This window comes from Bubalus kerabau, chromosome 5 (assembly GCF_029407905.1).
Source record: "Bubalus kerabau isolate K-KA32 ecotype Philippines breed swamp buffalo chromosome 5, PCC_UOA_SB_1v2, whole genome shotgun sequence".
NCBI classification, from domain to species: Eukaryota; Metazoa; Chordata; class Mammalia; order Artiodactyla; family Bovidae; genus Bubalus; species Bubalus kerabau.
Window position 1 is genome coordinate 131,682,791 of NC_073628.1, and position 26,772 is coordinate 131,709,562.

The window sequence follows — 26,772 nt, forward strand, 5'->3', positions numbered from 1 at the left end:
CTCTGGCCACAGAATTTTCTAGGCAAGAACACTGAAGTGGGTGCCATTTCCCACTCCAGGGGGATCTTCCCAACCCAGGGATCGAGCCCACGTCTCTTGTGTCTCCTACATTGGCAGGCGGATTCTTTACCACTGCACCCCCTGGGAAGCCCAGGGTTCAATCCCTGGGTTGGAAAGATGCCCTGGAGGAGGGCATGGCAACCCACTCCAGTATTCCTGCCTGGAGAATCCCACAAACAAAGGAATCTAGCAGGCTACAGTCTGTGGGGTCCCTAAGAGTGGGACATGACTGAGTGACTTTCACTTTCACTGTTTATAATTATACCCTCCATTAAAAATATTCTTTAATACTAGTCTCAGAAACCTCTGGCCTAATGGAATAAACAGAAAGTAGGGAGGTGGCAGATCTGGTGAGCATCACGGGAAGCAAAACGCTGTGGGAACTCAGAGGCACATCCAATCCAGGCCGGTGACAGAGGGCTCCTCGGAGGATACGACCTCTGAGCCGAGACCAGAAACACAGGCGAGGGGAGAGCAAGCAGGAGACAGGCATCTCAGGCCGAAGGACTCCCATGTTCAAGGAGAGAATGGAGGTGGATGGCTGGGGTTAATGCATAAGGGAAACGAATGTCTGCTATGAAATGCACACCACTGCCTTATTAGGTAAAGGGGGAGGGAGACAGAGCAAGAAGAGGCTTCAGGTGGAAACAGAGGCCCTGAGCAAGGGCTCGATCCTGGTAAGAGGGCTGGACTTCACCTTGAAGGTGTTAGTGGGGAGAACCGGGTTTAACCAGCCTTCAGGTCAGCAGGCTCTGCAGTCACACTGCCTTAGAATGATGACCCTGCTACTTTCTAGCTGTGTGACTCCTGCCACATCCGTTCTGCTTCCTCATCTGTGAAGTGGGAATTACCATAGCCCCTCAGGCTCACAGGGTGTTACGAGGACAGGTAAAGCAGTTAGAACTGCCCAGCACACTGTAAGCCCCAACGACAGTATGCTCTCACAGCCAGGGATAGAATAGGACGATCAAATAGTTAGCCCAGAAATCCCATTAGGGGACTGCAGTTAGAGAGGAACTTTAGGGGACTTTGGGGGACCCCTGAAAGTTTATGATCACGTAAGAAAGCAGGTTTGCTTAACCACAAAACCAAGCAGGCTAACTTAAAAACAAAACCATGAAACAGAAGCGTCAGACAAGCTTCGAAACAATAAAACAATGGTGGCGAGAGACCCACATCCTGCCCAGTGCGTTCAGTAAGCAATGACCCCAGGACGTGCTTTCTGCACACGTAAAAACTAACTTATGGAAAGGTGACATTTCAAAGGAGAATATATTAAATAGGGACAAAAACAGAGGTGAAAAGAAGAGTTAGGAGGATGTGAATTAAGGAAAGGAACTTAGAAGTAGTTGAGACAGATTTACAAGACATAAAAGAGGCACAAGCAATAGGGTTTGGTGACACATTGATTAGAGCAGCTGAGTGGGGGAAACACAGGTCAAAAATTCATATAGAAAGTCCCCGGCTGGGGAAAGAGGCTTCAGTGGGAGCTCTCACTGGGATAAGACACATAAGAACAATTCCTCCACACCAGGGAGCGTGGTAAACACAGTGACTCAAAATGACTGTGGGCGTGCTCAGCCGTGTCCCACCCTTTGCGACCCTGTGGGCTGTGGCCGCCAGGCTCCTCTGTCCACAGGACTTCCCCAGGCGAGAATACTGGAGTGGACTGCCAGTTCCTCCTCCAAGGGATCCTCTGACCCCGGGATGGGACCCACGTCTGCTGTGCCTCTCACACTGCAGGCGGATCTGTTATCACTGAGCAACCTGGAAAGGCAAAGATGACCGTGGAACACAAACAGGAGGAATTCTTCAATATATTGCAGCAGATAAAACATCTAAGCTGCATTATAAAGGAAGTACTTAAGAGAAGTGGAAAAGGGCATCTGAAACGTGAGAAACAGCCCAGAATCAAACGCCGAGCAGGAAACTAAGTGCTGCAAGAGGGAAGAGTTACAGGTGAGTCAGAAATATGGCCTGGGGTCAGCTCCTCAAAACGCTACTTTTCCTATCTAAAAATTACGTAAATACACCTAGGGATGTCTATGTGTCAGCCATCACTAAAAGATTATGACTCCGTGGTCTTAGACTTCTGCAGGGAGCCATCCTGAAAGCATCTCTCGTGTTACTGTCAGGAAGCAATATCTGCCACCACAAAATGTGTCTCTTTGGCAGGAGGATTTCTTCAGGCTGATTCTTTTGTAAGAAATTGAGACTGAGGAAGTGGGCCTTGCTCCCTCCCCATAACCGCCTAAAGGTATTTAGACAGAGGGCCTGTTCCCAGAATAGAACTATCACCAGAGACCTCTGTGAACACAGGCCAGGTGCGGGGGTGGGGTGGGGGGTGGGAACTAGCCTAGAGACCCGAGTCACGCTGCGTCCCCGCTCTCTGCAGGCCCAGCAAACATCTGTGCACCAGACACCTGCTTTTCCGTCTCCACGGGAATTGCTTTTCTCCCCTCCAAGTTCACAGACCACTACCCCAGACATCCTCTCCTGTCTTTAGCTGAACATGGTGCTTGAGGAGAAGGCTTCAGCTCTTCGGGCAAGTTCCCAGTTTTCCTGGGTCTCTCCCACATGTTGCCGTTTAGCTGCTAAGTCATGTCCAATTCTTTTGGGACCCCCTGGACCAAAGACTGCCAGGCTCCTCTGTCCATGGGACTCTCCAGGCAAGAATACTGGAGTGGGGTGCCAGTTCCTCCCCCAGGGGACCTTCAGGCAGGTTCTTTACCACGGAGCCACCAGGGCAGCCCCGCTCCCATGTGGACATGTTATTAGACTTCTGTTTGCTTGTCTCCTGTTCATCTGTTTGATGTCAGTTTAATTCTAAGACCAACCTGAAGAGCCTAGAAGGGCAGAGGAAAAATTTCTTCCTACTTAACACTATAATCTTCCTGAAGGTCTATAAAGCAGCAAAATTCTCAAACTAGTTATCGAACCACAAAAACAACATTCTACATAAAGCAGTTCTATCTGGTCCTCATCATAACTTAATAAACATTCATGGCCTTACAATATAATAATAAAGCTGCTGGCTCCCGTTCATGGAGTGTTTCCCATGTGCCAGGCACTATGCTTCATAGACTCCATTCTTTTCCTCATTTTGTCAGATCAGTAGAATCAGCCCTATTTTGCAAATGAGGAATTAAGAGAGATAAAAAACTCTTGCCAAAAGCAACACTTCATACAATCTGTAAGTACAAAGCCATGACTCAAACACAGACCTGAGTCCAGCATGTGTGAGATTTGATTTCTGACCATTCTCTAAAGGTATATTTCGCTCACAAAGACTGAGTCCTCTTACTCAAGAAATACAGACCAACCATGGCCTTACGAGGCCAACGGTACATGAAAACAGCAGACACATAGAAATGTGAGCCATGAAGATGACAAGCAGAAAGTGAGGGCAAAAAGTCAAGTACTGTGAAAAATAGCATCAAGCTATTAAGTGTAAATGTGAACAACGGGAATATAAGAGCAATGGAGAGCTCAGCTTGACAGCAGCAAAAAGACACAAAATTACTCATTTCATCCAGAAGTGGTGAAGGTCTCTGGAATGTAACGGGAGACGATGCTATCACCTGCGGCAGGAAGGGCAGCATTTCTTCTGCATCCATCTTCTCAGCCACGTTCCTCAATGCATTTGCAAGACATAAAACTGACATTGACTAAATCTGTCTGTAAATCCTCTAATTCATTCACACCTTTTCATCTCCTACGGGTGCACAACTCCATTTTTCCTGATTCCCCAAAGTCCCCTCCATTTGCATGGAAGATAATTCAACATTCCTTCAAGAGCCAAAACATGACTCAGCCTCTCATTACTCTTCTCTACCCAGTGCAGCCCAGAACACCTCTGTGCACAGGCTCCCCGCATCACGCCTGCAAAAGCTTAATAAACAGGAGCCTGAACTAGAGAGAGTGGGGTGACCAGAAGGGGGAGCTCTCAGGCCCTAACAGAGCCCAACAGGAAGAAGACCGGCTCCGCTTCCCTCCCACAAGGGCTCAGTCAACGAAAAGCCACAGACTCTTGGTCTCCACGACCCTCCCCACTTCCTGTCGCTCTTCTATAAAAGACTTCTTCTTCGCCTGCCCTGTGGGACTTGCACGGGGCTCAAGCTGCAGACCTCAAGATGCAACTCTCTGCGGATCCCAAAGAAACCCACCTTTGCTGGCAGTCGATTTACTTCAGGGTCAACACGTTCTTCCTCTTTTTCATTCCTAACATAACCAGCTCTTTCAGATCCTAGTTACTCCTCAGCTAGTCTTCTGCAAAGTCACTTACTTCCTTGCTTCCAGTTTCTCCCACGACCAATCCATACTGAAATCTTTTCCAATTACTATTCCTAACATACTTGTTTTGTTATATCACACTCTCCTTAGTTCGTTGGAAGCACCACCTCTTTAGCAAGGCCTTTAATTGTTGCCAAGACTCAGCCCAATTTATGTTTGTAGCTTCATCTCCCACTCTCCTTACACAAAATTCTCCACTGTAAAAAAAAAAAACAAAAAAGCTAAAATCAAATCAATTACAACTCCTTCTGAAGTGTGATTTGGGTTGTCCCACTGGTTCTTCTATTGCCAAAAGAAGGAAACCAAATAAAAATTGGTTTATTATTTTCCATATAATAAACAAATGCCTATGATGGATCAAGAGCTCCATGAGGTAGAACCAAAGGAGTAAATGAATTGCTATTACTTCTGTGGATTAAAAAACACACTGCTTTCCAATTATAAAGATACTAGGGGATAGGGGACTTTATATACTAAATTTTTTTAAAAAGAGCTAAAATAAGCAAGTAGGGCTTGGGTCAGCATTCCAAGCAGAAATAATAATATACCTTACTTGTTAATAGCACATGCTTCTGAGTTAGACAAACCTGCCCTCAAGTCTTAGCTCTGCCTCTTCTAAGCAATGTGTTATCAGGCCAGTTTCTTACTTAAGTCTCAGTTTCAGGACCGATACTATCTTCTAACAATACTGGAAGGATGAAGATAAAATCAATTATGCACATAAGCACCTAGCACAGTGCCTAGTACATGGTAAGAGCTAAACAAAGAGCTTTTTTAAAAAGAATTATCTTTACTGAAGCATCCCAGATCCACTGAAAAGGCTGTTTAGGAAGAAGGAGACAATTCATATACGAAACCAGGAAAAGATAAAAGCGACGAGAAACACAGAGTGCTGCGTGCTGTGCTAAGTCGCTTCTGTCGTGTCTGACTCTTTGTGACCCCACAGACTGCAGCCCACCAGGCTCCTCTGTCCACAGGACTCTCCAGGCAACAGTACTGGAGGAGGTTGCCTTGCCCTTCTCCAGGGAATCTTCCCAACCCAGGGATCAAAACCATGTCTCTTACGTCTTCTGCACTGGTGGGCAGGTTCTTTACCACTAGCACCACGGGTCATCTGTAGTGTTCAGAATATTCGCCAAAAAGCATACAACAAAACCATTCTTCACAGCCCATGGCTGGATTCCCACACGAAATGTGGTTTCTTTAGATATAAAGTGAAGTAGTTAAACAAAATACTACCTAAAGTTCCTTCCAAAAAGTCTACAAGAACTGCTATGCCCTGAAATCCTGAGGGTTATGAATGCTCATCAACTTTACGTGGTCAAATGCTTCTGTGTTTCATTAAGTATGTGAGGGCTTATTAATGTTCCCCTGACCTCACAAATGTGGGAAACAAAGCAACAGCTAAGACATTCCTATCACCAGTTTATCAGTCACAAAGAGGAACAGCAACAGTCTGTCTCACTGAAAAATTTACTGCAGCTGAACTCCACAAGCATGCCATCACTTCAGCAAACCCAAAGTGAGGAGCCTCCAGATGCCCTAGGAATTCTCAGGGGCAGTTTTCAGAGTTAGAAATTACACAGAAATAAAGAATCCGGACAGGAGGTGAGACCAGAGAGAACTAGAAAGACCAAGAGAGAAACAGAATTTTACAACAGTAAAATGAGTCAGCAAGGCTCTAACCTAACTTCCCGTCGTGGTGGTTTAATTGCTGTCGTGTCTGATTCTTTCGACCCCACAGACAACAGCCCGCAGGCTCCTCTGTCCATGGGATTCTCCAGGCAAGAACACTGGAGTGGGTTGCCATTTCCTTCTCCAGGAGATTTTCCCCACCCAGGAATCGAACCCAGGTCTCCTGCATAGCTGAGACAAACCCAGACAGCATATTAAAAAGCAAAGACATTACTTTGCCAACAAACATCCATCTAGTCAAAGCTATGGTTTCTCCAGTAGTCATGTATGGATGTGGGAGTTGGACCATGAAAAAAGCTGAGCACCGAAGAATTGATGCTTTTGAACTGTGGTGTTGGAGAAGACTCTTGAGAGTCCCTTGCACGGCAAGGAGATCAAACCAGTCAACCCTAAAGGAAATCAGTCCTGGATATTCATTGGAAGGACTGACGCTGAAGCTGAAACTCCAATACTTTTGGCACCTGGTGTCAAGAACGGACTCACTGGAAAAGACCCTGATGCTGGGAAAGACTGAAAATGGGAGGAAAAGGGGACGATAAAGGATGAAATGGTTGGATGGCATCACTGACTCAATGGACATGAGTTTGAGCAAGCTCTGGGAGTTGGTGATGGACAGGGAAGCCTGGTGCGCTGCAGTCCATGGGGTCGCAAAGAGTCAGACTTGACTGAGCAACTAAACTGAACTCCTACATTAAAGGCAGATCCAAGGGAAGTAACTTTCCATTACTGAGGAACAAACCCAATGGAGCCTCATATGTACAAATCCCGTCTTCACTGTACCCACTTACATACCTAAAATACTTATAAGTCTATTCTTTCTCCAAAAGGCTAAAGACAAATTAAAAGCACATATTCTCTTATTATGTGAAACAACAGTCAATCTAACTAATATTTAACATGCTCACTGAACTCACATTTTCAGCGAAATTTCCTAATCTTAGATACGGATTTTCATATTATAAATTATTCTTCCACATCAAAATCACATGTCAGCATATTTCTGAATTAACTGCTTTAAAATGAATACTTTTATCAGCTTTCATTTTTGTAAATTATATCTGTGAACTTAACATGCTTAAGCTTGTAGGGTTATAATTTTATAATTTTAACAGTGACAAAATTGTTTCACCCCATTTCTTTGCAGACAAAAGAAAAAAAAGGAACCTGCTCATCAGATTTCCAGAAAGAGTAGTATTTTGTGTAAAAATTTAAATGTGTATGGTTACCCATATAATTCACTTCAAAATTATAAATGTATAATATAAACTATAAGGATTTTTTAATTTACACACATCATGTCAAAATAATTCACAGTTTTGGTCACACTAAATACTTAAGGAACTACAGAAGATTACACTTAAAATACAAATACAGTAAATTCATTTTGAAGTCTCCTGTTTTAAGAAAATAAAGCTACAAATAAGAATTATTTTAAAACAAGGAAATAATGCCAGTTCAACTTATATATATTAATGATCCCAATATTACTGTAACAAGGACAGAACTGGTCTCTTAGTTACAGCAGTTACTACTTCTTACTGTCTTACTTACAGAGCTAAGAAAGAGCTAAGTAGCACCCTTCTGTTTTACCGACAGAAGGGTATTCCTCAAAGAACCGCACCATCAGTCTTTCTGTTGGGGAAATGCTTAAGTGTTTCTAAATATACTTTCCACAGATACATTAAAAGAGTGTAAAAACACATGGAAACTGTGAACATTCACTTCCTATTAGCTTCAAGATGGGCCTCTTCATCACCCATCTCGCTGGCAACTTCCAAACCTTTTCCAGATACTCTCCATACATGGCTTTTATTCTCAGAGCTGACCAAGAGGAAATACTTGGAGTGATTCATAGGCAGCAGTAGCTTCAGTACCAGTAGTAGCAGTAACAGCAGTAATAATCATCAATATTCAATTTTAAATGCTTTTTAAAAATGATGTGGTTCCAACCTGGTCTGCAAAGTCCTCTGGGAACTTCCACAGCACCTCCGGATCTGTAAACAATAGACAGAGGGCATCACCCAGAGAAAGCAAGGCAGCCACAGCAGCACTCGAGTTCAAATACTCTTACGATTGTCAGAGCTACTTTTTAAAAATAATTAAAATATTTTTCTTTAAATATTTACAATCGATGAGGTTCAAAATTAAATATTTCGATAGTTTAAGGGTTTTAACGACCTTTAGAACAGGAATAATAAAATGAATAATTTGGTCAAACTCTTACAAATCAAAAGCAACTCATTTTTTATTTATACACCTTGGACATTAAGATTCTAAAATATAAATTTTCAGATTTAACTCCACTTAATATACTGGTTTTAATTTGAAAAACATTTAAATGTGGTAAATATGTAATTAAATATATTACAGCCCACAGAAACTAGACCAAAATACATCACCTTAAATTTCTACTTAAAATCCTCAATAGACATTTTCCCAAAGAGGACATGCCAACAGATGCATGAAAAGGTGCTCAACATCGTGAATCTGAGAAATGCAACTAAAACCACAATGAGACATCACCTCACACCTGTCAGAACGGCATCACCAAGAAGAACAAATGTCGGCGAGGATGTGGAGAAATGGGAATGGCCCTACACTACGACAGGACTGTAAACTGGTACAGCCACCATGGAAAACAGAACGGAGACGCCTCAGAAAACGAAAAGCAGGGCTACCAATGATCTAGCAATTCCACTCATGGGTATATATCCAAAAAAAAGCCAAAAACACAAATTGGAAAAGATACATGAACCCCAATGCTCACAGGAGCACTATTCACAATTGCCAGTATATGGAAGCAGCCTAACTATCCATCAACAGACGAGTGGACGAATAAGATGCGGTGTGTACGTGTACACACACATACACACAATGTAATACTGCCAAGTCACTTCAGTCATGTCCGGCTCTGTGTGACCCCATAGACAGCAGCCCACCAGACTCCCCCATCCCTGGGATTCTCCAGGCAAGAACACTGGAGTGGGTTGCCATTTCCTTCTCCAATCAATGTAATACTACTCAGCCAGAAAAAAGAATGAAATTTTGCCATCTGCAGCAACATGGATGGCCTTGGAGGGTATTATGCTAAGTAAAATAAGTCAGACAGAAAAAGACAAATACCGTATGATGTCACTTATATGCAGACTCTAAAAAATGAAACTAACGAATATAGCAAAAAGGAAACAGACTCACAGATGTACAGGACAAATGAGTGGTTTCCAGTGGGAGAGGCAAAGGGGAGGGGCAAGACAGAGGTGTGCTGACATACAAACTACTATATCCAAAATAAAGCAGCTACAAGGATACACCACACAACACGGGGAATGCAGCCAGTTGTTCTGTAGTAACTATAAATGGAATGTAAGCTTTAAAAACTGGGACTCACTATGCTGAACACCTATAACTTAAATTTACTGTATATCAACTATATATGTGTGTGTGTTAGTTGTTCAGTTGCGTCCAACTCTTTGCAACACCATGGACTATAGCCCTCCAGGCTCCTTCCCCAGAATATCAACTATAATTCAATTTTTAAAAAATGAAAAATAAAGTAAAATAAATAAAATAAAATCTCAATAAAAATGTATAAATACTGTAATAATGCTTGTTTTATACCAAGTTTCACTTTTGAAAGCCCATATATGCAACTCTCTAAGTCAGTTTTTAAAATAATAGAGAAGTTGGTAGGCATACATCATCAAACTTATTTAAAATACAATTGACATTTCGGGACATTTTAGAGATATTTTTCTATTATATCCAGTAATTCATATATAAAAATGAGTGTTTTATAAATATTCCCACTGGTTTTTCATTTTCAGTATTTCTTAATAATATTTCTCTTCTACTTAGCATAATAAAAAGAAGCCTTTTTAAGGATCACTAATAAATATTTTGGCTACATATTTTTTAATTCTGTCAAAAACATACTTCTGACTACTGCAAATGTGTTTTAAAAGGATACTGTACAATGGATACTACTCCTTCTGAAAAAGCCTTTGAAAGCCCAATGTAAGTAGCAACCACCACTGATACACAGGATTTGAACTCCACTCCAGGTAAAAGGCTTGTTAGATCAAAGATATCACTTGATGTACCCAGTCAGTGAAAAGTTACGGTTCAATCCCATTATTTTCACTACTATATTGCTTTTAAAAAAATACAGTCCAATGATGCATAATTTTGAGTTTTAATTCCAAAATGCAATAGATACCTGGCGATATTTTCAGCACGAGGGGGCTTCTCTTGCTGTATTAAGATCAAAAGATTTTTTTCAAATATTTGAACTTTAAAAAAGCATGCTTTCTACAATTAACCTTTTTATTTATTAAGGAATAAAAAATTACTACATAGGTTAACATAAAAATCACTTAAAAATCTTACATAAGAATGATGCACTACAAATTTATGGAGCTAATATTAAATGATTATGCCTTCCTGTAAAACAAAATGTATGCTTTTTAAATGAGTATGACCGGTTAGTGTCAGTTGCCCAGCCGTGTCTGACTCTCTGCAACCCCATGGACTGTAGCTTGCCAGGCTCCTCAGTCCGTGAAATTCTCCAAACAAGAACACTGGAGTCAGTTGCCATTCCCTGCTCCAGGGGATCCTGCTGACAGCGGGATGGAAGCTGCACCTCTCACATTTCTTGCTTTGGCAGGCAGGTTCTTGACCACTAGCACTACCTGGGAAGCCCACGACATGTATAGATCACCTAAAAATATACTTAGATGGTAATGTCCTGTGGAAATTATTCTGGAAAACATTTATATGTGCAAGCGTATGCATGTGTGGGAGAAGGCAATGGCACCCCACTCCAGTACTCTTGCCTGGAAAATCCCATGGACGGAGGAGCCTGTAGGCCACAGTCCATGGGGTCGCTAAGAGTCAGACATGACTGAGTGACTTCACTTTGACTTTTCACTTTCCTGCATTGGAGAAGGAAATGGCAACCCACTCCAGTGTTCTTGCCTGGAGAATCCCTGGGACGGGGGAGCCTGGTGGGCTGCCGTCTATGGGGTCGCACAGAGTCGGACACGACTGAAGCGACTTAGCAGCAACAGCAGCAGCAGCGTGTATGTGTGTGTGTGTGTTTATGTGGCCGTTTTATCAAAATGGTAGCTATTAGGATTTGAATCTCATAAAAAAGTATGTGATGGATTCTTCATGCAATAGTAAAGCAAAGTTATTATCTCCATAAATTAACACAATATATGATGGCTCTATTTAAGAGTCATCATGCAGAAACGCAGAACAACCCCTTCTTATAAGCAACAGAGTTAGAGACTTTCAACGTGAGTATTTTCAATATCCCTTCTATTTCTAGTTACCATTTGATGAGGGTGAAAGAGGAGCACGAAAAAGCTGGCTTAAAACTCAACATTCAAAAAACTAAGATCATGGCATCCAGTCCCATCATTTCATGGCAAATAAAAGGGGAAATGAAGCACAAGCTGGAATCAAGATTGCCGGGAGAAATATCAATAACCTCAGATATGCAGATGACACCACCCTTATGGCAGAAAGTGAAGAACTAAAGAGCCTCTTGATGAAAGTGTAAGAGGAGAGTGAAAAAGTTGTCTTAAAACTCAATATTCAGAAAACTAAGATCACGGCATCTTGTCCCCTAACTTCATGTCAAATAGATGGGTAAACAATGGAAACAGTGAAAGACTTTATTTTCCTGGGTTCCAAAATCACTGCAGATAGTGACTGCAACCATGAAATTAAAAGACACTTGCTTCTTGGAAGAAAAGATATGACCAACCTAGACAGCATATTAAAAAGCAGAGACATTACTTTACCAACAAAGGTCCGTCTAGTCAAAGCTATGGTTTTTCCAGTAGTCATGTATGGATGTGAGAGTTGGGGCCATAAAGAAGGCTGAGCACTGCAGAATTGATGTCTTCAAACTGTGGTGCTGGAGAAGACTCTTGAGAGTCCCTTGGACTACAAGGAGATCCAACCACTCCATCCTAAAGGAAATCAGTTCTGAATATTCATTGGAAGGACTGATGCTGAAGCTGTAATTCCAATACTTTGGCCACCTAATGTGAAGAACGGACTCACTGGAAAATACCCTGATGCTGGGAAAGATTAAAGGTGGGAGGAGAAGGGGACCACAAAGGATGAGATGGTTGGATGGCATCAACGACTCAATGGACATGAGTTTGAGCAAGCTCCGGGAGTTGGTGATGGACAGGGAAGCCTGCTGTGCTGCAGTCCATGGCGTCACAAAGAGTTGGACACGACTGAGCGAGTAAACTGAAAAGGGAAAAAGTAGAAGAAGTGACAAATTTTACTTTCTTGGGCTCTAAAAGCACTGCAGACAGTGTAGCAGATATGAAATTAAAAGATGTTTGCTCCTTGCAAGGAAAGCTATGACAGATCTAGACAGCATATTAAAAAATAGATATCACTTTGCCAAAAAAGAAAGTCCATATAGTCAAAGCTATGGTTTTTCCAGTAGTCATTTATTGCTGGGAGCCAGAGTGAGGAACTCCGCCCGTGGCAAAGGTCATGAGGAAGGGGGCTCGACATACACAAAGGCGGGATCGAGCCTCAGGAGTCCCCCTGGAAATTCTCGAGCATCTACCCCCCCCCAAAACCAGAGTCTGCCTACTTTACTGCTTTGTGCTCTCACCTACACGTACTCTGACTTTACGGGGGGCTGTCCCCCACCCGCTCTTTCAGAGAAGGAGTTAACTTAGAGCTCCAGTTAACAATAATTTCTGGGCGTGACAGGAGTGTTTCAACCTACAAACTCCTCTGAAGGTTCTCCAGCCTGCCTGACAGGCTTGTCTGGCCACACGTGATTGTTCACAGCCTTCCAACCGTGAGAGGCACAAGATGCTCTAAACTTTCTAAAAACAGATTCTTTTAAGACGTTAGGAAATTATTAGTGTAGTATAGTGGGCTGATTAGAAATTGTATTGGTGAAGGGTTTTTCATTTGTTGAGCCAATGTTTGCTGCTAAGTCTCCACATCCCCTGCCCTTATACACATTAATGAATATATAGAAGAAATAAGTATTAACCTTTGATATTAATCATGTTAGACCTTAGGCTAAGCAAATTCTTTCCTTAATTAAAACCCACTACACCCTCACCCTATAAGAATGTAACTTTATCTGGTGCCTTCGGAAGGTGGCATCTGTTTTAAAAATAATCACCCCTGGAGAAATAAGTGTTCTGGTTGACTGACCGCTGTCACAAGGAGAGGGTCATAAATTGTTAGCAGGCCCCCTGGCCAGAAGATGATGTAACACCCCTAAGACCTTTGTGTACATTTGTATGAAGCACCTGATTTTGATAAAAGTCAGGACGGCTGACCCCGCGTGACTTTTGTATTACATCTCTGTGTATAAAAGCGGACCCTGGAAAATAAAAAATCGGATCAATTCCTAGAAAGACTGGTCTCCCCATGTCGTTCTTTCTCTCACCTTCTGGCTGAATTCCCATCTGGAGCGTGGAGGCTCGTCAAGCCTACTAATTATGCCTGGGCTTCTAAGATCTGACCAGGGAGGCCTTAGTGTCTCCTCTCCTTCGGGAGAACGGGAGGATGCCTGCAGCCTACGTAGGTGATGCAAATTTCTTGTCTTGAAATTTTATTAGCTTTCCACGTAAAACAAGTTATTCAGTCTTTTTTCTCCACTGAATTTTCCTACTGAGCTATCCTTATTCTGTTACTCTTTATATCTCTAATTAATATTTAATTAAAGCTATTGTATCCAGTTCGCCGAAGCTGCACCCGCTTCGAATTCGCCAAATCCTGCTGGGGCTGGACCCCGGTAATTTATGGTTGTGAAAGTTGGACGATAAAAAAAAAACAGAGTGCCAAAGAACTGATGCTTTCGAACTGTGGTGCTGGAGAAGACTCTTGAGAGTCCCTTGGACTGCAAGAATCAATCCTAAAGGAAATCAGTTCTGAATATTCATTGGAAGGACTGATGCTGAAGCTGAAACTCCAATACTTTGGCCACATGATGCGAAGAACAGACTTAAGAAAAGATCCTGATGCTGGGAAAGATTGAAGGCAAAAGGAGAAGCGGGGGAGGGGGCGGTGCAGAGGATGAGATGGTTGGATAACATCACTGACTCAGAGGACAAGCATTTGAGCAAACTCCTGGAGATAGTGGAGGACAGAGGAGCCTGGCGTGCTGCAGTCCGTGGGGTCACAGAGAGTCGGACACAACTTAGCAACTACACAACGACCACCACCATTTGACAGATTCCTTGCACTTAAATCTTCAAGCAAGGACATTCATCCTGCTGGTCAGCCCTGACTGTCCGCCCCGTCATCTGTGGCTTTTGCCTAATTATGTTTTCGTCTGTCACTTTTCTTCATCCCTTACTCACTACATGGCTTTATTCTGTCCCGCCTGTTCTTTCCCAGAAGACAAACAAGCAAATACATGAAAAAAGCATCCATCGGTTTAATCACGTAGTGGGAAATAGCCTATTTCTTTTCTCTTCAGTCAGTGAGCATTACACTTCGGCACCCAAAAATGTACTCTAACCGTCCCTGTGCATCTGGAGTGGGTTCACTTAGCTCCTGCCTGTGTGGTTGCTTACGCTGCATCTGACGCATCTTGGCAGCAACACCTCACAAGCACTGCAGGGAAAGAAACAAAAGAGCTCTGAAAGCAGTAATAACCCAGGTGTCAAATGGATGCGCAGAGACTGAAATTTTCTGTTCCCTGAGGATTACTTTTCAGATACGAGATCTGATCTGGCAAAGTCAGATCCCTTTTATGCTGATTTTACGGGCGAGGGGATGGGAACGGATGGCAGGTCCAGTGCTGCCCCTGATGCCTGGGACACTCTACGTCTGTCTTCTTCCCAGGGTCCGCCCACCTCTCAGAGGAGACTCTGCAACTTAGTTTAAAAAGAAACTGTGCCACCAACGATCCGGAAGCCAAGTAAACAGCAAAGGAAGAACACATAACTTGGTTTTTACACAAACATAATTCATCTCTTATTTTAATAAAAGAATGTTACAGTGTAGTAAGAAAAATACACAAATTTTTATTAAGTCGGTAAATTTGGAAGAAGAGTGTTTACTGTGTTACTTGTGCATCACCACTGCAAGCATTCCAAACTCCTGAAGACTGAGGCTTTTTCTAATGTAAAGTGAGAAAAATGTAGTAAAATTTTCCTTTACAACCAGACCTTTCACATTTTCTGGCCTGAAACTAAAAACCAAAATTAAAATAACTTAAAATATTGTGATTCGAATACACTATTTTTTTAATGCAGGAAGAATGTTGATTTGTACAAATGAGTAACATTTACTTAATTCTGTGGAATTCGTAGATGAATATTTTAAAACTGTGCATTTATAAACCATGGTTCAGAGACTACATACTTTTGAATAGGCAAAATATATAATATTAGTGTTTTGCTTGATTATACCTTCAGTGTTTATTCATCTACACGGTAAAGTCAGAACTTTACAAATGAGGAACCTGAAGCCAAACAATGAGAAGTGTGTCTTAATTATAAGACTAGTTGCTGTCAGAGACTAGACCATCTTTAGTTGAGATCTAAGGAGCAGCTACTTTAAATAATTTCCATAATCAATACATTTCTCTGTCCGATTTAACTTAAGTTTGATTTACTTTGTTCAAAGATCTACGCAATGCTAAAGAAACAGGAGAAACCCCTGCCTTCCAAGGCCCCATAGCATACATGGAGAAGACGTCACAGAGTTGTCTAGGTTTTTGGGCCAAAAAGGTATCCTGCAGGAATGCTTGAACTCGAATATTTAGTGGCTTATCATTTCAAAAAATGTTCCTGACAAAAGAATGGTGATGGCTCTTGAGTATAAATGAGCAGGGATCATTAAAGAAACGTCTCCACCTACGGAGATACAATGGTAGACTAAACAAAACTGGTCTCTACGACATATTGAAAAGGAGAGCATCTGGGATTCCCCAATGGCTCAGCGGGTAAAGAAGCCACCTGCCATGTATGAGACGCAGGAGGCACGGCTTCAATCCCTGGGTAGGGAAGATACCCTGGAGGAGGAAACAGCAACCCACTCCAGTATTCTTGCCTGCAGAATTCCATGGACAGAGGAGCCTGGCAAGCTACTTTGTGATCCCATGGGATCACAAAGACTTGGACATGACTGAGCACAAGCATGGTCTTGCCTAAACCTATAGCACAATAAAATAAACCTACAGGATACTACAGGACAGGCAGCACAAGGAAATCCATGCTAATTTAGAAAGTCACTGAACCACTCAGGAGGGAAAAGCACATGCAAAGTAACACTTGAGTTAGACAAGTAAAGGTTGACTTGGGCTATAAGTGGGCAGAGAACATTCCAGAACAAAGAAACAATATGCACTGAGTCTTCGAGGTTAAAAGAAAGAAGAAAATATTTGGAACTGAAAGAAAAAAAGGAATAATCTGGAATGTAAAGTAGGAGAGAGACCGTCAAGGGATGAAGCCGCAAGGACAGGGGCCCGACTAGAGCATTTAAAACGCACCCACAGGGGCTCAGCAGTGAAGAATCCGCATGCAGTGCAGGTGGCTCGGGTCTGACTCCTGGGTCGGGAAGAGCCTCTGCAGATGGAAACGGCAACCCGCTCCAGTACTCTTGCCTGGAGAATATCGCATGGACAGAGGAGCCTGGAGGGCTACAGTCCCTGGGGTCACAAGGGTAGGACACGACTGAGTGACTAAACCGCTGAAGTATGAGAGGAAGCAACTAAACCAAGGGAGGAGGATCGACAGCAGTGTTTGGAGAATACTGTTAGCGTGTGTTTATAAGTCAAGGGAAGAGAGTATACCCAAAAAATGCTCAAATAAACATGGCAGAACACTGAGCAAGATCATGGCTAAAAAACGGGAACCTGATGTAAAGCATGAGCCACACAGTAAAATGAGCTCCGACGGCAGGACGAGCAGGAGAAGCAGACCAAGAAAAAAACGGAAAAGAGGAAAGGAAGGCACGGTGCATGCAGGCAACGCAACGAAGGGGCTGTATTGGGGGGGGAGGAGAGTGAAGACAGGAGGGCGGAGATGAAGCCGGAGAGGACAAAGTGAAGACGGGAGGGCGGAGATGAAGCCGGAGAGGAGAAAGGGAAGACAGGAGGGCGGAGATGAAGCTGGACAGGTTGGTCCAACGCTGCTTCCTTTACACTGGTGCAGACCTGAACGTGCGTTAGTGAGATGGGGATCGTCGGGAACGCAGCAGAGGCTCAGAAAAGACAAAAGGTCCCTGAAGAGGCAGCAAGAGGGAGTCCTGACCAAGAAGGGCTTGGACAGAAGCTGAGAACGTTTTCCACCATGAGGGAAAGGGGAAGAGGAGAGGAGAGCTGAGTCCAAGGAGACTTTAGAATCTGGGGTACAAAGTTATGAGTTTTTGCGTAAAAAATTGCTGATTATTTTGTGTGGGTAGCAGGAACGAAGCTCTCCGTGAAGAGGGGAAGTTGTTGGAGCCTTGAGGAGGAGGTGTGAAGTAACTGCTCTGGGCACTGCTGGGTGCATGGTTTGCTGGGTGTCCAGCCTAGTGTCTAAGGGCAGCAACATGGCATTTCCCCCTCACCATCCAAGGGCCAAGGTGCAAGAGATAAACTGGCAGATGCACTCAGAGCTGAGACTCCCGAGGCATGTGTGATGCAGAGAGAGCCCGAACAGAAGACTGGTTAAGATGAGAACTGCTGATCAAAAGCTAATTAAAAAAAGGGAAGTGGTTTTATTTTTCTCTGTAAAATTCATGAGCACTAAATGTTATATCGAGTCATGCTAAATGCATTTTAAAAATGCATTCACAGTAGAAAATCTACTGCATACATGTGAAAACTACAGGAGTGAAAAATAAATGAATGGGAACATGAATTATGAAATTAGGTGGCTTAAGTCCTGGCCTCATACCTATAAATAACAGCACTTTATGTCTGTGATCAGAGGCAGGAGATATTGAAAAATAAAAGAATCAATTTCCCTCTTCTCCCGCCTTCCACTCCTCCCCTGTCTCTCTGGGATTATCTGAAAGAACACACTTACCTGTTTATCCAAGTGTACCACATACTGGGTTGGCCAAAAAAGTTCATTCAGATTTTTCCATAACATCTTATGGAAACCCCAAACGAATCTTTTGGCCAATCTAGTATGCTTTTTTCACATATACTACTATGTGTGGGGGGAGAGGGGGGAAAGACAGAAAAGCTTGGAATTAGACAACTACGATTAAAATTACAATTCTCCCAGCTTTGCTGAAATATAATTGACCTACAACACTCTGTCAGCTTAAGGTGTACAATGAGATGATTAGAGAAACATATATACTATGAAATCTTTACCGCAATAAGCATTAATTAACAGATACTTTATCTCACACAGTTACTCATGTGCTGTTTTTGTTATCGTTGTCATGGCAGGAAGGTAAAAGCCCTACTCTCACAGCAACTTTCAAAGACCCAATATAGTACTTGTGGGCGACTCACCACGCTGTTCATCAGCCCCCTGGAACTTACTCATCTCGTAACTGAGAGCTCTGCCCTTGGGCCAACATCTCCCGCCATCGCCCTGGCAACCACCAGGGCTCTTTGCAGCGGCTTCTCTTGTTGCAGAGCTTTGGGCTGCAGGCCACAAGGGCTCAGGAGCTGTGCCTCCCTCGGGCTCTTCAAGTCCAGTGATTCCAGACTTCACATATGAGTGAGCTCATTAACACTACTTGTCTTTCTCACTAACTTATTTCATGGAGTAAAATGTCCTCAAGGTTCACCTGTGCTGTTGCCAACGGCAAGGCAGCCTTCCATCTTTCTAGAGCAGAATAACTACTCCATTGGACACGATTACACCACATTCCCTTTAACCAAGGATGGACACTTAGACTGTTTCCACATCTTTTCTTTCTGATTTTATTTCCTTACGTTTGGCTGTGCTGGGTCTTTGCCGCAGCACTCAGGCTTTCTCCAGTTGTGGCGAGCGGGAGCTCCTCTCTACTTGCAGGGAGCAGACTTCTCGCTGCAGTGGCCTCTCTTGTTGCAGAGCTCGGGTTAGAGGGCACAAGGGCTCAGCAGTTGTGGCACGTGGGCTGAGCTGCCCGGCCGCCTGTGGGATCTTCCCAGACCATGTGCCCTGCACTGGCAGGCGGGTTCTTCACCACTGGCCACCAGGGGAGGTCCATGTTTCAGTACCTTGACTGCTGAGACTAATACCATGATGAGCATGAGGGGCAGGTATCTCTGCAAGACAGTGATTTCATCTTTGCTGGATAAACACCCAGAAGTGGGATTGCTGGACCACATGGTAGTTCTATTTTTAATTTTTGAGGAACCTCCGGATTGTTTTCTGCAGCGGCTACATCTATACGTTCCGAGCAGTGAGTCAGGGTTTCCTTTCCTCTACATCCTTGCCAGCGTTTGTCCTCTCATCTTTGTAAAGCCGTTTTAACAGGTCTGAGATAATATCTCATTAAGGTTTTGATTTGCATTTCCATGATAATTATGACGTTGAGAACCTTTTCATGTAGTTGTTGGCTATTGTTATCTTTTCTTTGGAAAAATGTCTAAGTCCTCTGCCCATTTTTTAACTCGATCGTTTGGTTTGTTGCTATTGAATGAGTTGCTAATATCTGTGGTATTAAGTCCTTAGGTATGTGGTTTGCAAACATTTTAGCCCATTCCATAGGCCCCCTTTTCACCTTCTTGCTTGTCTGCTGTGCAGAGCCTTTCCATTTGATATAGTCCTACTTGCTTTTTGCTTTTGTTGCTGGTGCTTTTGCTGTCATATCCAAAAAAATTATTGCCGAGACTGATGTCAATGAACTCATCGTTACGTTTTCTTCTAGGATTTTTTTTGGACAAAACTGCAAGACTTTACTGAATTTTTTGTTTCAGACTTTAAGTCAATGTTATAGTAGTATATAATTTCATATTTTATGTTTAAGGCTTTAAACCATTTCAAGTTAACTTTTGTGACTTCTGAAAGATGAAAGTCCAGTTTCATCTGCACCTACATTCATCAGCAATACTGGCTTGTAGGTTTCTTTTATTTAGTATTCTCATCTGGCTTTAGTATCAAGGTAATACTGGTCTTATAAAAATTAGTTTGGGCATGTTCCCTGCTCTTCAATTTTTTGGGAGAATGTAATAAAACCTGGCACTAGTTTCTCCTTCAAATGTCAGCAGAATTCACCCACGAAGTCATCTGCTCTTAGGTTTTCTTTGTTGGGAGGCTTTTGATTACTAATTCAACCTCCTTCCCTATTACTGGTCTGCTTAGGTTTTCTATTTCTTCATGATTTTATCTTTCCAAAAGATAAGATTATTATATTGTATTATGCTTTCTCTTTTCTACTGTTTTTCTATTCTCTATTTCATATATGCTCTGATCTTTGTCATCTCCGTCTGGTAACTTTAGGGTTTTGTTGTTCAGTCGCCCCGTTGTGTGCGACTCTATGGCCCCATGGACTGCAGCACGCCTAGGTTCCCTGTCCCTCACCATATGCCCAGGTTCCTTTTCACTGGATTGGTGATGCTGTCCAGCCATCTCATCCCCTGACACCCTCTTCTCCCTCTGCCCTTCGTCCCTCCCAGAATCAGGGACTTTTTCATAGTCATCTGTTTGCATCCAATGACCAAAATACTGGAGCGTCAGCCTCAGCATCAGTCCTTCCAGAGAATATTCAGGGTTGATCTCCCTTAAGATTGACTGGTTTGATCTCCTTGCTGTCCAACGGACTTTCAGGAATCGTTTCCAGCACCACAGTTCTAAGGTATCACTTCTTTGGCGTTCTGCCTTCTTTACGGTCCAGCTCTCACAACTATGTGACCACTGGGAAGACCGCAGCCTTGACTATACGGACCTTTGTCAGCAGAGCAGCGTCTCTGCTTTCCAACACGCTGTCTAGGTTCGCCATCACTTTCCTGACAAGAAGCAATCATCTTCTGATTTCATGGCTGCAGTTACTCTCCGTGGTGATTTTGAAGCGCAAGTGATTTGGGGCTTTGTTTGTTCTTTTTCTAGTTCCTTGAAGTGTAAAAGTCAGGTTATTCGAGATCTTTCTTTTTCCTTAATGTAGGCATTTATTGCCATAAACTGTCCTCTTAGCATCGCTTTTGCTGCATCCCATCAGTTTTCTTATTTCCATTTTAATTTGTTTCAATATTTTTAAATTTCCCTTTTGATCTAATCTCTGGCCCACTTGTTGTTCAGGAGTGTGCTGTTTAATTTCTACATATTTGTGAATTTCCCACTTTTCCTGTTGTTACTGGTTTGAAACTATGAACCAGTAGTTCATAGTGGTTGGTATGTGGTTGGTAAAGGTACTTTCAATCTTTAAAATCTGCTGAGACTTACATTATGACCTAACATATGGTCTATTCTGGAGAATGTTCCAGGTATACTTGAGAAAAACGTATAGTCTGCTGCTGCAGAATGTTATAGGTCCATTTGACTCAATAAAAGTAACTTGTAGGCAGCATATCAGTTCAGTTCAGTCCACTCACTCAGTTGTGTCCGACTCTTTGCCACTCCATGAACTGCAGCACACCAGGCCTCCCTGTCCATCACCAACTCCCAGAGTTCACTGAAACTCACATCCATCGAGTCAGTGATGCCATCCAGCCATCTCATCCTCTGTCGTCTCCTTCTCCTTCTGCCCCCAATCCCTCCCAGCATCAGAGTCTTTTCCAATGAGTCAACTCTTCGCATGAGGTGGCCAAAGTACTGGAGTTTCAGCTTTAGCATCATTCCTTCCAAAGAACACCATAATAGTTGGGTATTGTTTGCTGATCTATTCAGTCACTATATGCCTTCTGCTTTAAATGTAAACAGACTAAATTCACCAATAGATTAAATTATCCAATGGAAAGGCACACAGTGACTGGACAGATAAGAAAACAAGACCCAACTAAATGCTGCCTACATGACACTCACTCCAACTCAGAAAACATACACAAGCTCAAAATGAACCAATGGAAAAAGATATTCCATGCAAACAAACGAAAACCAAAAGAGAGCAGAGGGGTGTGTGTATGCGTGCGCACGTGTGTATGTACACACACACATATATATTGGTCAAGACAGACTAAGTCAAAAACTATAACAGGACAAGGTCATTATATAATAACAAGGTCAATTCATCAAGAGATTCTCAAGAGTCCTAGGTACACATGCATCCCACACCAGAAGGCCTAAATATTCAAACGGACACGGCTCCCTGGTGTCTATCTTGTGGTTCCCCTCGTGCTGTCTTCCTTTGTGAGTTCTTCGTTTTCCATAGTGCTATACTGCGATTCCCTTTCTTTATCTTGCGTGCATCTACTACAGGTTTTTGTTTTGTGGTTACCTTGAGGTTTACTTGGAAAATCCTAGAGATACAGCAGTTATTTTGAACTCATCACAACTTAACTTTGATCAGATATAAAAACTCTACCCGTCTATTCCTCCCACACACATTTTATGTTTTTGATGTCACACTTTACATTTTTATACTGTGTATCTGAAAATTATTGTTGCTATAGCTGTTTGTAATACGTTTGTTCTTCACCCTTTATACTAGAGTTGAGTGCTTAACAAGACACCATATTGCAGCATCGGAGCATTCTGAATCGGACTGTGTGTTTGGCCTTCGCCTGTGCTGTTTCCGTATGTCTTCATAGTTAGCATCCTTTCAATTCAGGCTGAAGAAGTCCTTTCAACATTTCTTGTAAGGCAGGCATAGCGCTGATGAACTTCAGCTTTTATTTGCTTGGGAAAGTCTTTACCTCACTTATTTCTGAAGGACAACTTTTCTGGGTTTAGTATAGCTGACCCTTGAACAATATAGGTTTGCACTGTGCATATCCACTTATACATGGATTTTTTCAGGAAGTACACACTAGAGTAACACTATCTGTAGAACTGTAGATACGGAGCACCAAAGCAGAGTTATATGCAACTTTGCTTCTGCTTGGTGGTGGGAGGTCAGTCCCTCTAACTTGTTCAAGGGTAGTTGTTCAAGTGTCAACCGCATTCTTGGTTGGTGGTCTCTTTCAGCACTTTGAACATGTCATTCCATCCTCTCCTAGCCTACAAGGTCTCTGCTGAAAACTCTAATAGTACTTTCAGGAGAAAAAATATTCTTTTCTTGCTGTTTTTAAAACTCTGTGACTTTGATTTCAGACCATTTTATTATAACATGTCTTCAGTTCAGTTCAGTCACTCAGTCGTGTCCGACTCTTTGCAACCCCATGAATCTCAGCACAGCAGGCCTCCCTGTCCATCACCAACTCCCGGAGTTCACTCAGACTCACGTCCATCGAGTCAGTGATGCCATCCAGCCATCTCATCCTCTGTCGTCCCCTTCTCCTCCTGCCCCCAATCCCTCCCAGCATCAGAGTCTTTTCCAATGAGTCAACTCTTCGCATGAGGTGGCCAAAGTACTAGAGTTTCAGCTTTAGCATCATTCCTTTCAAAGAAATCCCAGGGCTGATCTCCTTCAGAATGGACTGGTTGGATCTCCTTGCAGTCCAAGGGACTCTCAAGAGTCTTCTCCAACACCACAGTTCAAAAGCATCAATTCTTCGGCGCTCAGCCTTCTTCACAGTCCAACTCTCACATCCATACATGACCGCAGGAAAAACCATAGCCTTGACTAGATGGACCTTTGTTGGCAAAGTAATGTCTCTGCTTTTCAATATGCTATCTAAGTTGGACATAACTTTCCTTCCAAGGAGTAAGCGTCTTTTAATTTCATGGCTGCAGTCACCATCTGCAGTGATTTTGGAGCCCCCAACAATAAAGTCTGACACTGTTTCCACTGTTTTCCCATTTATTTCCCATGAAGTGATGGGACTGGATGCCATGATCTTCGTTTTCTGAATGCTGAGCTTTAAGCCAACTTTTTCACTCTCCTCTTTCACTTTCATCAAGAGGTTTTTAGTTCCTCTTCATTTTCTGCCGTAAGAGTGGTGTCATCTGCATATCTGAGGTTATTGATGTTTCTCCCGGCAATCTTGATTTCAGCTTGTGCTTCTTCCAGTCCAGCGTTTCTCATGATATACTCTGCATATAAGTTAAATAAGCAGGGTGACAATATACAGCCTTGACGAACTCCTTTTCCTATTTGGAACCAGTCTGTTGTTCCATGTCCAGTTCTAACTGTTGCTTCCTGACCTGCATACAGATTTCTCAAGAGGCAGGTCAGGTGGTCTGGTATTCCCATCTCTTTCAGAATTTCCCACAGTTTATTGTGATCCACACAGTCAAAGGCTTTGGCATAGTCAATAAAGCAGAAATAGATGTTTTTCTGGAACTCTCTTGCTTTTTCCATGATCCAGCGGATGTTGGCAATTTGATCTCTGGTTCCTCTGCCTTTTCTAAAACCAGCTTGAACATCAGGAACTTCACGGTTCACATATTGCTGAAGCCTGGCTTGGAGAATTTTAAGCATTAATTTACTAGCATGGGAGATGAGTGCAATTGTGCGGTAGTTTGAGCATTCTTTGGCATTGCCTTTCTTTGGGATTGGAATGAAAACTGACCTTTTCCAGTCCTGTGGCCACTGCTGAGTTTTCCAAATTTGCTGGCATATTGAGTGCAGCACTTTCACAGCATCATCTTTCAGGATTTGAAATAGCTCCACTGGAATTCCATCACCTCCACTAGCTTTGTTCGTAGTGACGCTTTCTAAGGCCCACTTGACTTCACATTCCAGGATGTCTGGCTCTAGGTCAGTGATCACACCATCGTGAATATCTGGGACGTGAAGATCTTTTTTGTACAGTTCTTCTGTGTATTCTTGCCACTTCTTCTTGATATCTTCTGCTTCTGTTAGGTCCATACCATTTCTGTCCTTTATGGAGCCCATCTTTGCATGAAATGTTCCCTTGGTATCTCTAATTTTCTTGAAGAGATCTTTAGTCTTTCCCATTCTGTTGTTTTCCTCTATTGCTTTGCACTGATCACTGAGGAAGGCTTTCTTATCTCTTCTTGCTATTCTTTGGAACTCTGCATTCAGATGCTTATATCTTTCCTTTTCTCCTTTGCTTTTCACTTCTCTTCTTTTCACAGCTATTTGTAAGGCCTCCCCAGACAGCCATTTTGCTTTTTTGCATTTCTTTTCCATGGGGATGGTCTTGATCCCTGTCTCCTATACAATGTCACGAACCTCATTTCATAGTTCATCAGGCACTCTATCAGATCTAGGCCCTTAAATCTATTTCTCACTTCCACTGTATAATCATAGGGATTTGATTTAGGTCATACCTGAATGGTCTAGTGGTTTTCCCTACTTTCTTCAATTTAAGTCTGAATTTGGTAATAAGGAGTTTATGATCTGAGCCACCGTCAGCTCCTGGTTTTGTTTTTGTTGACTGTATAGAGCTAGAAGACCATCTCGGCTTGAAATGTTTGGGTGACCTATTAACCTCAAGAACAGGATGCCCGACTCTCTCCCCAGGTTAGGAAAGTTTTTAGCCATTCTCCCTCTTAATATGTTTCCTATTCTCCTTCCCTCTCTTCTCCTGCTGGGACTCCAGTGGCATAGGACGGGTTGCCTTAATGATTTCTCCTAAGACCCACAGGCTTCCATAATTCTTTTTCAATTTACTTTTCACTCCTCTAAGTGGTTAATTTCAGATGATCTGTCTTCAGGCTCACAGACTGCTCTGCTTGGTCTAATCTACTGTCAAAGCCCTCTATTAAACTCTTCAGTTCAGTCACTGTGTTCTTCAGCTCCACAGTTTAGTTTGTCTTTTCTATAGCAGTTGTCCTTTCGTTCTTGTGCTGTTTTCCTGATATAACGGAATTGTTTTCCTGTGTTTTCTTATAGCTACCTAAGCATTGTTAACACAATCATTTTGAATTCATTGTCAGGCGATTCCCTGGAACTCCACTTCTGGGCGGTCAGTTACTGAAGGCTCACTGCGCTCCTCTCATGGGGTCATGCCTCCCTGATCCCTGTAGCCTCGCGCTGGAGTCTGGGCACTGAAACAGCAGCCATTACTTCCAGACGTTACAGACCGACTTGCATAAGGGAAACTTTCATCCGCAGGTGGAGGCGTGCTGCAGCGCTCTGAGTCCGTGCCCAGTGGTACAGGAGATGGGGCGGCTCCTTGGCTCAGGCCACTGGGGTCAACGGCACCTATGATCACGTGGTCCTTGGGAGGTACTGCAGGGGATCCACTGAGACTGCCAAGGGCTGTGAGGGTCCTCAACCCTGCCTCCAGGTCCAGCGGCTAGAATCCAGGATGAGCAGCAGTGGTGGCCAGTGCCGTGGGATGCCCTTGGCTACTGACCTATGTCATGAGCAGAGGGTGATGAAGGCTGGTAATCAGGGCCCCACCTCCCACACAGGTGCAGGGCTGGAGGGGCCAGCTGCAGTCAGCCCAGGGGATCAGGGGAGACCCAGGACAGGGGACACCCCAAGCCAGGCCCACGGCAACCCGAGGGGGCCCTGTCGGTGTGCCCTCTTACGACTGCCGTCTTTCCTTGGGAAGAGGGCACTTCACGTACTTCCCCACTGCGTACGGAGCAGTGGGGGCGGTGACAAGCATCAGATCGGGACGTGTGAGTGCAGAGCCAGAGGAGCCAGCCCTGGGCACTCACACAGTAGCGGGGGCTCAGCCATGGGGTCAGACTGGTGTCCTGCCCTTGCATAGCTGAAGAACCCTGGGCTGGCTGCCCCTGCGGGTCCCAGGCTCCAGCAGGGGAGGCTGGGAGGAGAGGAGTTGGCAAAACGAGAGGGACTCAGGTGGCTGGTATCGGCAAACACAAATAT

General features: G+C 43.3%; 1 protein-coding gene across 4 annotated transcripts in view; it reads right to left on the bottom strand.

Annotated features, from left to right (window-relative positions):
- DENND1B (DENN domain containing 1B) overlaps positions 1 to 26,772 on the bottom strand; it is a 271,452-nt gene that overhangs the window by 179,750 nt on the left and 64,930 nt on the right. For 3 of the 4 annotated variants that reach the window (XM_055583140.1, XM_055583139.1, XM_055583138.1), the window contains exon 3: positions 7,999 to 8,042. The exons of the other annotated variant lie outside the window; for it this stretch is intronic. In XM_055583140.1, the coding sequence (XP_055439115.1) occupies positions 7,999 to 8,042 (44 nt within the window). The remainder of the gene's footprint in view (positions 1 to 7,998; positions 8,043 to 26,772) is intronic. 4 annotated transcript variants of the gene reach the window in all.